The 13,006-nt window shown below is 40.3% G+C and overlaps 1 protein-coding gene across 5 annotated transcripts in view; it reads left to right on the top strand.

Annotated features, from left to right (window-relative positions):
* Positions 1-13,006, top strand: part of kntc1 (kinetochore associated 1) — a 64,773-nt gene that overhangs the window by 37,577 nt on the left and 14,190 nt on the right. For 4 of the 5 annotated variants that reach the window (XM_061766967.1, XM_061766965.1, XM_061766966.1 and 1 more), the window contains 13 exons: positions 31-159; positions 247-363; positions 1,171-1,280; positions 1,358-1,556; positions 2,949-3,038; positions 3,888-4,053; positions 7,177-7,235; positions 7,315-7,528; positions 7,594-7,667; positions 8,802-9,012; positions 10,572-10,684; positions 10,779-10,834; positions 12,913-12,991. In XM_061766967.1, the coding sequence (XP_061622951.1) occupies positions 31-159; positions 247-363; positions 1,171-1,280; positions 1,358-1,556; positions 2,949-3,038; positions 3,888-4,053; positions 7,177-7,235; positions 7,315-7,528; positions 7,594-7,667; positions 8,802-9,012; positions 10,572-10,684; positions 10,779-10,834; positions 12,913-12,991 (1,617 nt within the window). Of the gene's footprint in view, positions 1-30; positions 160-246; positions 364-1,170; positions 1,281-1,357; positions 1,557-2,948; positions 3,039-3,887; positions 4,054-7,176; positions 7,236-7,314; positions 7,529-7,593; positions 7,668-8,767; positions 9,013-10,571; positions 10,685-10,778; positions 10,835-12,912; positions 12,992-13,006 lie in introns of those variants that run through there. The other variant, XR_009787647.1, reaches the window with a different exon arrangement.

Below are 13,006 nucleotides of genomic sequence, written 5' to 3' on the forward strand. Positions count from 1 at the left end.
GATTAAAGACCAGCCCTGTCGTTGATGTAGGTGTTCAACTGGAGAATGGTGGATTGCGATTTGGCCATCGGGCTGTGCATGCTCATCTCGAAGGAAGAGGTCTTTAAAATTCTGTGGAAGGTTATTGACAACACATGGGAAAACTACGAGAGAATTTTGGTAAGCCACGTGATTATTTTCAGCTGCAACTATTGTCATGGCCTGTAATGGTGATCATAGTTGTAATCATGTCTCGCTGTGTTTCAGGCTGTGGCCACGATCGGGACGGAGCTTTGCACCTTGTACGATCATGGCGAGGAAAAGAACAAGTTTCTGTCCGTCATCACTGATGCAGAATGGGGCATCAAGCTTGCCAAAATAGAGGTACAGTGATCAGAGACCAAGCCCCGACCTGAATAGCAAAATTTGCGACTCTGAACTCATCGTCATCATCATCATCAGTCAACACCTGAACTTCAGATGTTCTAGTAGGCTTTACTTGACTTTTTTTTTTTTTACTTTCCAACAGAAGCCTGAAGTTTTTGTGCTAACATTGACCCACTACTGTATTTGGAATTGTTCACAATTCCCTCCACCTTGACTAAGGCCCCAGTTCCATCTGAAGAAAACCACCCCCAAAGCATTATGCTGCCACACCAAGCTTCCAAAAATAATCCTTTGTAATGAATGTGTTTTTGTAATCTTTTTCCATACATAAATATTGATTCATAAAATTAAACTTAAAATTTAACCAAATAAGTCATTAATTAACATTTGACGACTCTGTGGCACCCTAAGCTCAGTGGCCACTTCCCTCTCAGAACATCCTGTTTAAAGCCTCGCCATTGTGGGTCATTGCAACAGAGAGGGTGTAAATCACAGAAAGGCATACATCTGGACATCCGTGGCAATTTTCATGGATTAAACACCTGTGGTGAATTTTGCCATTCAGCTTTTTGTTTAAGATCAGCAAATTGTGCAAAAAGTTCTCAAAACACTGTATAGTTGGATGTGCGCTTTCAAAAGTTTAGAGAAGGCCAAATAAAATTAATCTGTAAAGGTAATAGTGCATTTTAGCTTTATCCTGAAATTTCATCCTAAAGCACAAACATTTTGGCAATTGTGCATACAAGTCTTTGTTCTATTCATCTTATGCTTGTGTCTTTGTTTTGTTTACCTGTGGTGTGGCAGATCTCCATCCAGCCTGTGTTTCACCAGCAGCCCGAGTTGAAGAGCATGTTGATCCCTGTTCTGGTGAAAAACAAGAGGATCACTCCTGACATCATCTTCCAGTACTGCAGGTCTCTAAAATGTCTGCCTTGTAGTTCACCAGGCTCTGCTTTCTCGTGCTCCAACACTTCATTCTTATAATTTTCAGTACGTACGGTCTGGACAGCGACAGCATCATCAACCAGTACATTATCACTGTGCTGCTGCTCCAAGAGGAGGAGGAGGAAGAAACAGGCTACGCCCAACCCCTGTGCCATACGGATGCACTGGAGCGGGTCCTGTCCATCATCCCCAAGTTGCATCAGACTAGGGAGCTCATCAGCAGTCTGTCGGCTGCCATTTTCAAGGTTTGGGAATACAGTGAACCCCCGTCTATCGCGGTGGATATGCCTTGACCCACCCGCCATACGTGTAAATGCAGACCAGAGAGACCATGTAGTTTAAAAGAAAATTGTTTTACCCCACCCATATGCTTCAAACACTTTTAAACTTAATAAAACACACTTTGTAAAGTATTCCTGAGCACCTGTTTTCACTCTCACTCAGACACTTCTCCAAATAAGAGGCAAAACGTGCTTACTTCAAGCCGCTTGTCACTCCCCAGTTGAAGTTTACAGTCAAACTGACACATGAAAGAAAAGATAATTAAACATTGTATATTTTAAGACCAAAATGTTCAACCAAACCAAACCAGATTACGAAAGACACTAGGTTAATGCTACACATATTGGGAAACGCCATAGACAGGCTAACAGAAATGACCATTGATGTTACGAGAATTATAAACCTTGAAACAACTGCTACTTGAATTCACACGGAGCAGCAACACATATAAACAAAGCATAAAACGAAAGAGAATTAAGTATTGCATATTTAAACACCAAAATGTTCAAGCAAGCCAAACCAGATAATGAAAGTCCACTAGGTCAATGCTACATATTATGTGAAACGCCATAGACGGAACTAGCATAGATGTTACGCTAATTATAAACCTTCAAACAGCTGCTACCTTAACAGACACGCAGTAGCGACACATACAAACACATCATAAAACGAGATCATTAAGCATTGTATATTTAAACAACATGTTCAACCAAACCACGTAATTTTGTGTAACGTAAGCCTGCTAGCTAAATGCTAACATATAACGCAAAATGCCACAGAAAAAACAAAAAGAAATTAGCATAGATGTTCCGGTGAGTATGAACCTTCAAACAAATGCTACATTAACACACATGGAGCAGGAATATATACAGAGCATACAACAATACTCACAGGCATAGACTGTGTACTCTCTGCTAAATGGCGAAAGGTGGTACTGTATTAAGCTCTTCTTATTGTTGTTAGTAATGTTGCATCTCTTCCATTCTATCTCAGTGCTGCTTGGCTTGTTGTGGCAAAATGCGGCACTACACTGAAGGCGGGCAACTCTAAATTAGGACTTGTCTGTATACTGTAAAAACCCATTACAAAAATGAACGCTTAAAAATTGTTAATATAGCAGGGGTGTGGACAATAAACCACAATATAGTGGGGCTTCACTGTATCTCATCCAGGTATTTGTGTTTGGCTACACTAATTGCCAAGTGTATTTAAGCAGCTTGGTGATAAAGTCGTGCCTCCATGAGTGAAAATAGAAACCATGCTTTGTCTTGATGGACACTATATTTTCTTAATAATGTCGTGCGTGTGAGCGCCTCCATCACCTGACTTTTTTCTGTGTGCTTTTTGTCACTCAGCTCAGTCCTTACAACTACGAGAGGATCGAGGTGGTGTTGAAGATCTTACAGGCTGCCGACGAGGCTGTTGTAGGCTTTTCTGTCAGTCAGGTAAAAAAAAACAAAAAAACATTTACGCTACTGTGTTCCCCCACTATATCGCGAGCATGGTTTGGGAGGGTTACTTTAAAAAATGTATTCTGTTAGTTACTATTTACCTGTTTAAAATGTAGTTATTCACGTAATCCAAGTACCATAATATTAAAGTTATGTAACTTGATTATTTTTAATTACTTTTGGATTATTCCGATACCAAATGTGTAAACAAAATTACAAAAGAAATTCAGTATCAATATACATTTATATATACAAACCCCAATCCCAGTAACTTTAGGATGTTGTGTAAAACATACGGTACATAAAAACCGTGGACTTAAAACCGATGGATTTAAGGCCATTTGAAACAATGGCTTAATTGCATGAGGAAAGCTTTTTTCAAACTCTCCCAGAAGGAAACACCTTACATAGATAGATAGGTAGATATAGGCAGTTTTTGGGGTGGCGTCAATTAATCACAGATTTTTGCTGCTCGCGATAGGGCTCGGTCCTAGTCACCCGCAAACAGCGGGGCTTCACTGTATTATGTTGTCGGTTTTTTTTACAATAAAGGCCCATTTTTTTAACAAAAAAATAGTTTTGTTTTGGGGGGGTGAAACAAATAATTTATTGATTTAATATACAAGTAAATTGACTGACAATTTTGATTATCAGTGAGAATGCTTGTCTCTATGTACCCTGCGATTGGATGGTGACTGGTCCAGGGTGCGCCCCGCTTCTCTCACCTAATGTCAGCTGGGAATAGACTCCAGGTCACCCCCCAGCCTACTGAGGACAAGTGCAAGAAAGAATACATTTGTAAAAATCCTAATTTGAGATGATTCTTTTTAATCTGGTCTGCAGGCAATGGGCCTCCTGCAGCACTTAAAGTCATACAAGCGTCTGGCTCCCCCATCGGACGTGGAACACGCATACATCCTGGAGAACAACCTGCCACCCAGCCCCCTGGATGCTGTCAGGCTACCTTTCCACCTGCTATTTCAGAACAAACATTACTGGAAGATCATGTGTGAGTCACTTACTGCCGTATTATTTTTATTATCAGGGGTGCACATAAATGGTGCGCATGTGCACTGAAAATATAGAAATGCACCAGATATTATAGTATCAGTGCACATTTGCGTACCACCAAGCATTTTCTCTTTTTTTGGCGGGGAGCGCAGCGGTAGATGGGGCTTGAGTAGCGTTGTCCTTCACAAACAAATCGTTCGAACGAACAAATCTTTTGGGTGAACAAACTGAATGGAATCACTTCATGAACTGATTCCGTCCTTTCTCAGTTTTGTTGAGCTCAGCTGCGACCCTGTGGCACACAAGAAAGTTCCCCGCAAACAGCGCCACTCGCGAGCGGCCACAATAGCGGAGTGCGCACAGGGGCCGTCAACGAGGCGGCGGGCTCCATGGGGCGTAGGCATCTCAGTCTCGCTGCACAGCAGCTGCGACAGTCCGTCAAAATATGTCTTGACATGAAACCAGTGCAAAAAAGATTGGGGTCCGCTGCCCTAGAAAACTGCATCAAATCAGCTGATGGCGCGGTCTAAATGAATGTCTATTGCTATAGGTATGTACTTAACTGTGTATCAGCTGTGAACTGGCTCAGACTTAGACTAATAAAACGTAAAGCATATCGTCGCTGCTGTCGTCCGGAATCCTTGTGTCAACCAAAACCACTACTTTTCAGGAAAAAAAAACCGCCATCTTTCTTGAGTTTAAGTTAGTATTATACCTATTGCTATCAGAGGTGTCAAGTAACGAACTACAAATACTTAATTACCCTACTTAAGGAGAAATATTGGTTATCAGTACTTTACTTGAGTGTTTATTTTTCAGCCTACTTTTTACTTCTACTCCTTACATTTTCATGAGACAAATCATGACACTAGGACATAAAGAGCAGATCAATAGCCTAGCCCTGAAGATGTCCGTGGCAGGGAACTCAAACCAAATGTAATACCTGAAGGTATCTATCAAGATTGAGTTTTTTTTTTTATTTATTTTTTTGTAAATTTTATTATTCTTCATCACTTGGATTAATCATATTTTGACAGCACTTACTGTGTCTACTGTGTAATGTTTTATTAAGCCTGCCCTGAATACACTAATCACTTTTGGCCAGCTTTGTCATCATACATTTGTGGCCCTGATAGATCCCTGCAGCAAAGTTTGGATGCACACTTACCTTCCAATAAAGGTTATTGATAAAATGCCTCTGAAGTTTGACTTTTGGGATTATTACAGTACTTTAGTTAACTCGTCGTCATATATTCCGCTCCCTGAAATGCGTTAATGCTCAGTAGTACACATGGTTCTTTAATGTACTTCCATTGAAGGCCTACTAAATATGATCATTTTCAATGGGCATATATGCAACTGAAACAGGTGTACCCTTCAACGTAACATTTTAATATAACATTATTGGCATTATGGCCTTACATTTTTTTTGGGGGGGGGGGTGAGGAAGTGCGCAATAGGACCCTGGGATGCGGCCTTAGCTTTTGTCCTTCATGGATTTTTTTCCTCTTGCATTACTTTTACTTTTATACTTTAAGTGCGCGATACTACCACTTAGACTTCCGCATTGGGCGCTGTTTGCGCCAATCTAATTTAAGCGCTAGTGACGTTTAAGTCTAGTTCACCAATCAAACGACAAAAGAAAGTCACATGACCTCACACAACGTCTTCTATTGGGCTTCCCGGGCATAGGTATTAAAGCTAGATAAGACAGCCCGGCTGATCGTTGTGCCTAGGTGGCCACAATTTTGGGAAGGTCGTCGTTACCATGAAGGCAACGGCGAGCTACTCTTGTTTACATTTAGACGAACAAAAATAACAGCTTTTATGGATTGTAGTATTTGTCTGGCACTGTCTGCCCAAGCGGGGATATTTCAGCTCACTTATAACTTAAGAAATCACCGTGCAGTAAATTGCTTTTTTTTTTCTCTCCAGTACTTGAGTAATTATTTCACTGTGTACTTTTGACTCTTACTCAAGTATTTTTTTGGAGGACTACTTTTTACTGGAGTCACATTGTTGTCAAGTAACAGTACTCTTACTTGAGTACTGTATTTTGCTACGCTACCTACCTCTGGATCGGACATCCTCTATTGCTACGCTTACGTTTAAGCAACATTTTTGCTCATCAGATCAGCCAGTGTCGTATTTGTTGCACTGGTCTTTTGTATTTTCGCGTTGAGGTGCTGCGGGTCGTGGTCCTGGTTGTGGTCCCAGCGGAACCGCGAAGCACACGTGATTTGCAAATTATTGTATTCTGTTTTTATTTACGTTTTACACAATGTCCCAACTTCATTAGAATTGCGATTTACATTACATCATAGCACATGGTGAATAAAAGGTTCTCAACAGGCTAAAAATAGTTGCAGTGAACATGGACAGTATCCCTCACTAACGTTTTGAACAATGATATTGAGATGAATAAGGAGAGTTTTATTATTTGATACAATGTTCCAGTAATTAGGGCCAGACAATTGGAAAGAAGAACATCTCAACTTCTCTGGAAAGCAAAGCAAACCAAATTTATTTATATCATGCATTTAATACACAATGTGCTTTACATGATTGAAAGCATTTAAAAATAGAGAGAAATAAAATACAGAAAAAATAAAAATGTACAGTGCAAGAAAGCGCATTTAAAAGTGGAATTGCTCTAAAATGCTCCATCATAAGCATAAGAAAAAAAGAATCGGAGTTTGTGTTACGTAACTTGTTTTTTTTGTCTTGTGCATTCTTCTGCTGTCTTCTGCCAGGGTGGTGTTACAATTGACTATATTTTCAGTTAAATTATTTTAATTAAAATTGAATAAATGAATACATTTTGGAGAACTTCAAAGTTGAATCACTCGTAAGTCAAGGCACCACTGTATATGGTGCATATAAACAAAAAAAGCTTTTGAATACATATTGCCTTTCTCTGCATTTTAATAATTTTACTGGATATGTTTTTAATCAAGTACAGTATTTATATTAAAATAAACAGATGTCGAAAGCCATAGAAAACTAGCTCAGGTTTCCGCAATATAGCGGGGATTTCTATGACAAACAACTCTACACATAGCGAGGAAACACTACACATACAGTATGGTAAATTAAACCCTCTCTATTTCATGTGTTTTAGCTCCAGAGCTCACTGAGGAGACCTTCCCAAGTCTTCTTCTAATCAGCAAACTGATGAAGGTACTGCACATGAGTCTAAAAGCCAGCCCCAAACTTGGTCCGATGTAAAAGGAGAACTTCTACCCCTCTCCCCCCACAGGTGACCCTGGACAAGCTCTACATGTTGGCGGTCAACCACGTCTTCAATACAAAGATGAAGCCCCTCCTGGAGCAAAGGAAGAGGGCTCAGGCTCCAGGGTTGAATAAGGACACCCAGAAGGTGGCCGTGACCATCATGACGTACATCCGCTGCATCCAGAACCATGAATGGGCAGCTGCCACAGCCCACAAGATCTCCCAGGAGCTGCCTCCAGGTCTGACCCACATGTGAGGTGTCTGTATTGTTGAGGATGCAGATAAAATGTCACCTTGTCTGCAGGTTTTGAGAAGATGCAGTCACTTCGGTTCTGCTTGGCCATTGGAGAAACATGGCTTGCTAATCCTAACCTTGACGTAGGTATTTCTTCACAAATGGCTGGGCGATATGACCTTAAAATCAAATCAGATTTTTATTTTTATTTGATTTTATTTTTCTCACAAAAATTGGATTCACTTATATCAAAAACAAATGACTGTCATTATTCATATCTGGGATTTGCTTTACTGTATTTCTCCTGATATCAAGGCTGTTTTCCATCATTAACTTGCGTCAACTTCCAGAGGAATAATAATTACAGTGTTAAGTCATGCTTTTTTTCTTACATAGCTCCTAATCACAAAAAAGGCCCACAATTGACAAAATTCAACCTGTCCTGGTCGGTCCAGAATCCACCACAGCAACGCCTCCTGGGGAGTGGTCCTCCTCAGATCTTGTCCCAGTCAGTTAATGCAGAAGAAACCCATCCATTTTCCATAGTGCTTATCCTCACTAGGATCGCAGGCTGGCTGGAGCCTATCCCAGCTATCTTCGGACAAAAGGGGGGATACACCTTGAACTGGTTGCCAGCCAATCGCAGGGCACATACACTATAAACAAACAACCGTTCATACCTACAGGCAATTTAGAGTCTTCAATAAACCTACCGTGCATGTTTTGGGGATGTGGGAGGAAACCGGAGTACCCGGAGAAAGTAAGACAAAGTTAATGTGATTCTGTATGAGCAACGTGTCATTCTTTCAGTTTTATGTTTAATTTTAAAGTAAACTTAAACTGGGAGTGGCAATAAACGGCTTTAAGCAAACATTTGGCCTCGGTTTTGAAGAATTGTTCACGATCTGCCAAACTGCTAGTTGTTGTGAAGTTTGCTGGAAACATCTAGCGTTTGTCACCCACAACTCAAGACAAGAAAATTGGCAGAGTGACGGCTCGTATTTTAAAAAACTTGCAGTCGGGTCACTCGTAAGTTGAGATACCACTGTATTCGGAATTTGTCAGTAGTTTATCGAATAAAACAAATGTTCATGTTACTCAAACATACAGTATACCTGTGGTATAAATAGCAGAATCAGAGAACCTAATCATTTTGCAATGGTATTTAAATGTTTTCAAGGATTTTATATGGATAAAATCGATAAATCGCCTGGCCCTAGCTGACAATTATTCCCCTATCAAGTTGATCATCGACTGGTGGTTTTGGAAACCTGCAGGATGCGACGCAGATCCGAGTGAAGGCCTTCCTGTGCAAGGGCCAGCTGCAGCTCTTGCGCTCGGCCACGGAAAACGCCTTGATGAACACTCGGCTCAACACACCCGAGCACCTCAAGCTCAGCGGTGCTCCGGAAAGACTCATCATGGCCCTGTATGAGCACAGCAGCGTGGAGCAGCGCTTCAGGGACTCAGGAGGGTATACCTATCCTGGTGAGTCGACATATTATGCAACTTTTCCACAATTTCAATTAAACAGTTCCCAGATATCTTTATAACATCTCTGTGACATGCTTTTGTCAAAATAGCCCAAGGATCAAGAACAACTTTTTTTTTTTTTTGCCTTGCTAATAATTTACACTCTTTAAACCCACACTGCAAATATCAGCCACTCCAGGTAGTGAGTGTTCAGGTTGGGGCATCTATCTACTATCGACACATAGTGGCATCAGCAACATTCATAGTTTAACTTTTTAGGAGATGAACGATTGTAATGACCTTTAAAATGAAACATAAAACATTGAATAATATATAACAGCTCAATTTTTTTCTTTTCAGGAAGGTGCAACATCAATAGTTTGTCTTCATTTTAGGATTTTTTTTTTTACATGTAAAATGAAGCAAAAAAACGAATGCCGAAAAGATTAAAAAAAAAATAAAAAATAAATATTGAATAGTACTGTATATATAGGAGCCATAATCTAGTATCTGCATGTACTGTATATGTCGTGGTGTTTGGTTGCTGTGTAATGCATGGGAGCTTGGGCCACATGACATAGGTGGTGAATGCCGGGTATTTGAAATAGCTGTGCTTACCAGTAGTCAGTGGAAGAAAATGGAACTGGGTAGCTCTATTTCTTGTTGAGCGCTACGGTTACGCTTGCCATTTTGTGTACAAGATTCCATCCAGGGGTCACTGATGGTGGTACACTCGGCTGACTTTGGTGCGGGCAACGTGGGTTCAGTTCCCACTCAGTGACGGTGTGAATGTGAGCGTGAATGGTTGTCCGTGTCTATATGTGCCCTGCAACTGACTGGCGACCAGTTCAGGGTGTAGTCCGCCTTTCGCTTGAAGTCAGCTGGGATAGGCTCCAGCGCCCCGCGACCCAAACCAGGATAAGAAAATGGATGGATGGATTCCATCCACTGTGTGTGGAACCATGAACTCCAGCGCTGCAGTGTTTGTTCGCTTCCGGTAATAGTCCTTTTGCGGCGTAATGCAACTCAGAAGGGCCTGACGACTGTCCGTAGGCTTTGTCCAACATGGAGTGGCGTTTCCAAGCGAAAATAGACACAAATTCGACAAAAACTGTGACGAATGTGGTGTGACGAGACGGCCATTGCGCCAGAGCAGTGTCACTGATGTGGGGAAGGGGAATGGGTCCTCGAAAAGAGGTAGATGTTCATTTGCGGCAATTTTTGTTATTGTTTTCGTTTACACAGTAATTATTGTATGACTATTTTATGCTACAACGACGCGAAATATTTTTAGTGAGCGTTTTACAACTACGCTCCGCCCATTGCTCGGCAAGCTGCCTCATTTCCGTGCCGTCATTTCCTTGTACATCCTTTTCACTGCGCCACCAACTGGGCCAGCGCGGGAAATGAATCGGGCATTCACGAAATATAAAAAAAATAAACTATTGAAGAATACAGCAACTGGCTTAATCAGCATTTTGTCATCTCCTCTCGTATTGTCTTGGGTGAAAATATTTTTTTTAACAAAAAGTTGTAGATCCCCCCTCAAAAGTCTTAAATTCATCATGTTTCAGACATACACGCTGTGGTGAAGGAAATAGCCACCATCAACCAAGTGGATCTTCTGAAAATCCACAACACACTGTTGGAAAAGTGGATCTGCAGAACGGGTTCTGTATCAGCGAAGGTTTGTTTCCACCAGCTGACATACTGTACATACTGGACAGGATATGTTTCGTCACAAGAGTCTTCATTACTTCTGCTATTTTCTACTTCAAAAGGATATCGGCCACCAGGAATGTGTCAACAACTTCAAGGATGACGCAGACTTAATGAAGTAGGTTTTCTCAAATAATATTTTCTCCTGGTACCGTGTTCACCTGAAATCGTGGGCCATCATAAAGCTTTTATTTTTAAGAAAGTGCATGATCAATAATTTGTTTTATTTTGGGTACATTAAGGATTATATTCCAGATAAAACAAAATATACAGTCCCTTCCAAAAGTATTGGAACGTCAAGGTGAAGACATTTGGGTTTCAGATCAAAAGAGACAAAATAAGACAAAAGTTTAGAATTCCAGCTTTTATCTCATAGTATATAAAACTAGATATGTTAAACAACTGAGGACAGAGTACCTTTTGTTTGAACCCACCCACTTTTCAAGTGATCAAAAGTATCGGAACATGTGACTGATGGGTGTTTCTAGTTGCTCAGGTGTTGCCTTTTAGATTGATTGCTTAAACATTAGATAGCGCTTGTTTTTGGATTTGGGTTTCACCTGTGAAAACTGCATTTGTTGTAAAGCAAACATGAAGATCAGAGAGCTGTCTATGGGAGAAAAGCAAACCATTTTGTAGCTGAGAAAAGAGGGAAAATTGATCAGAGCTATTGCACAAACACTGGGCATAGCCAATATAACAATTTGGAATGTCCTGATGAAAAAAGAAAGTACCGGTGTACTGAGCAACAGATGTCGAACAGGTCGGCCAAGGGTATCAACAGCAGTTGATGCCAGAAACATTGTGAGAGCTGTGAAGAAACACCCAAAGACAGCAGTCAGTGACATCACTGCCAGCCTCCACATAGCAGGGGTGAAGGTACCACAATCCACTGTTCGAAGGAGACTTCGAGAAAAGAAATATACAGGCCATACCACAAGATTCAAACCACTCATCAGCAAAAAGAATTGAAAGGCCAGATTGGATTTTGCAAAGAAGTACAGAGATGAGCCACAGAAGTTTTATGGACTGATGAGACCAAGATTTACCTCTAGCAAAGTGATGGAAAGGCCAAAGTATGGAGAAAGAAAGGATCTGTCTATGATCCAAAACACATAAGCTCATCTGTGAAGCATGGTGGAGGTAATGTCATGACTTGGGCTTGCATGGCTGCTTCTGGAAGGGGCTCTCTTGTATATATTGATGATGTAACTCATGATGGTAGCAGCAGAATGAATTCTGAAGTCTACAAAACCATTTTCTTCTGACAATTTACAGAAAAATGCACCCAAACTAATCGGGAGAAGCTTCATCATGCAACAAGACAATGACGCAAAACATACTGCCAACACAACAAACGACTTCATCAGGGGGAAAAGGTGTAATATTTTAGACTGGCCAACTCCATCGCCGGACCTTAACCCAATAGAGCATGCATTTTACCTCCTGAAGAGGAGACTGAAGGGCGAAACACACAAGAACTGAAAGAGGCTACAGAAAAAGCCTGGAAAATCATTTAAAATAAAAATGCAACATTCTGGTGAAATCAATGGGCTTGATGCAGTTATTGCAAGTAAGGGTTATGCCACCAAATATTACATTTTATTTAATAATGTCTGTTCCAATACCTTTGTTCATTTGAAAGGTAGGTGGCTTCAAACAAAAGGTGCTCTGTCCTGAGTTGTTTCACACATCTAGATGTAAATACCATGAAATAAAACCATCTTCATCTTTTGGTCTGAAACCCAAATGTCTTCAGTATGCAACAACAACAACAAAGGAATTGACCTTGCCATTCCAATACTTTTGGAGGGGACTGTACTTACCATCTTAAATCTTTTCTTTTTTTGTGTAACTACAATGGTTTGTTTTCCTTTTAGGAAATGAACAATTTGAATGATATTTAAAATAAAACTACAAACTGCTAGCAGTAAATTCTCCAATAATGGAAAGATTGTCAAATAAACAAAATAATACATATGATAAAATGAAAACGAAATATTCAATACTATATAACAGCTTGAATCTTTTTTATGAAAGTTCAACATTAATAATTTGACATCTTAAGGAATAAAGGATATTTTCATGATAATTTCAATGAAACATAAAATCTTCAATTCATTGACATTCAAAATGAAATATTTACTTAAAAAATGACCTACATCTTTTAACACCCATTCTATTCGTTGCTGTCAGGGTGGTGTACATGCTGCAGTCTCAACCTACAACCAATGCTGTGTGCCTTCTCAGCTCTATCTTGTCTGGTGAGACCTGGGTGAGTCATTCTTAG

This window comes from Phyllopteryx taeniolatus, chromosome 3, assembly GCF_024500385.1.
Source record: "Phyllopteryx taeniolatus isolate TA_2022b chromosome 3, UOR_Ptae_1.2, whole genome shotgun sequence".
NCBI classification, from domain to species: Eukaryota; Metazoa; Chordata; class Actinopteri; order Syngnathiformes; family Syngnathidae; genus Phyllopteryx; species Phyllopteryx taeniolatus.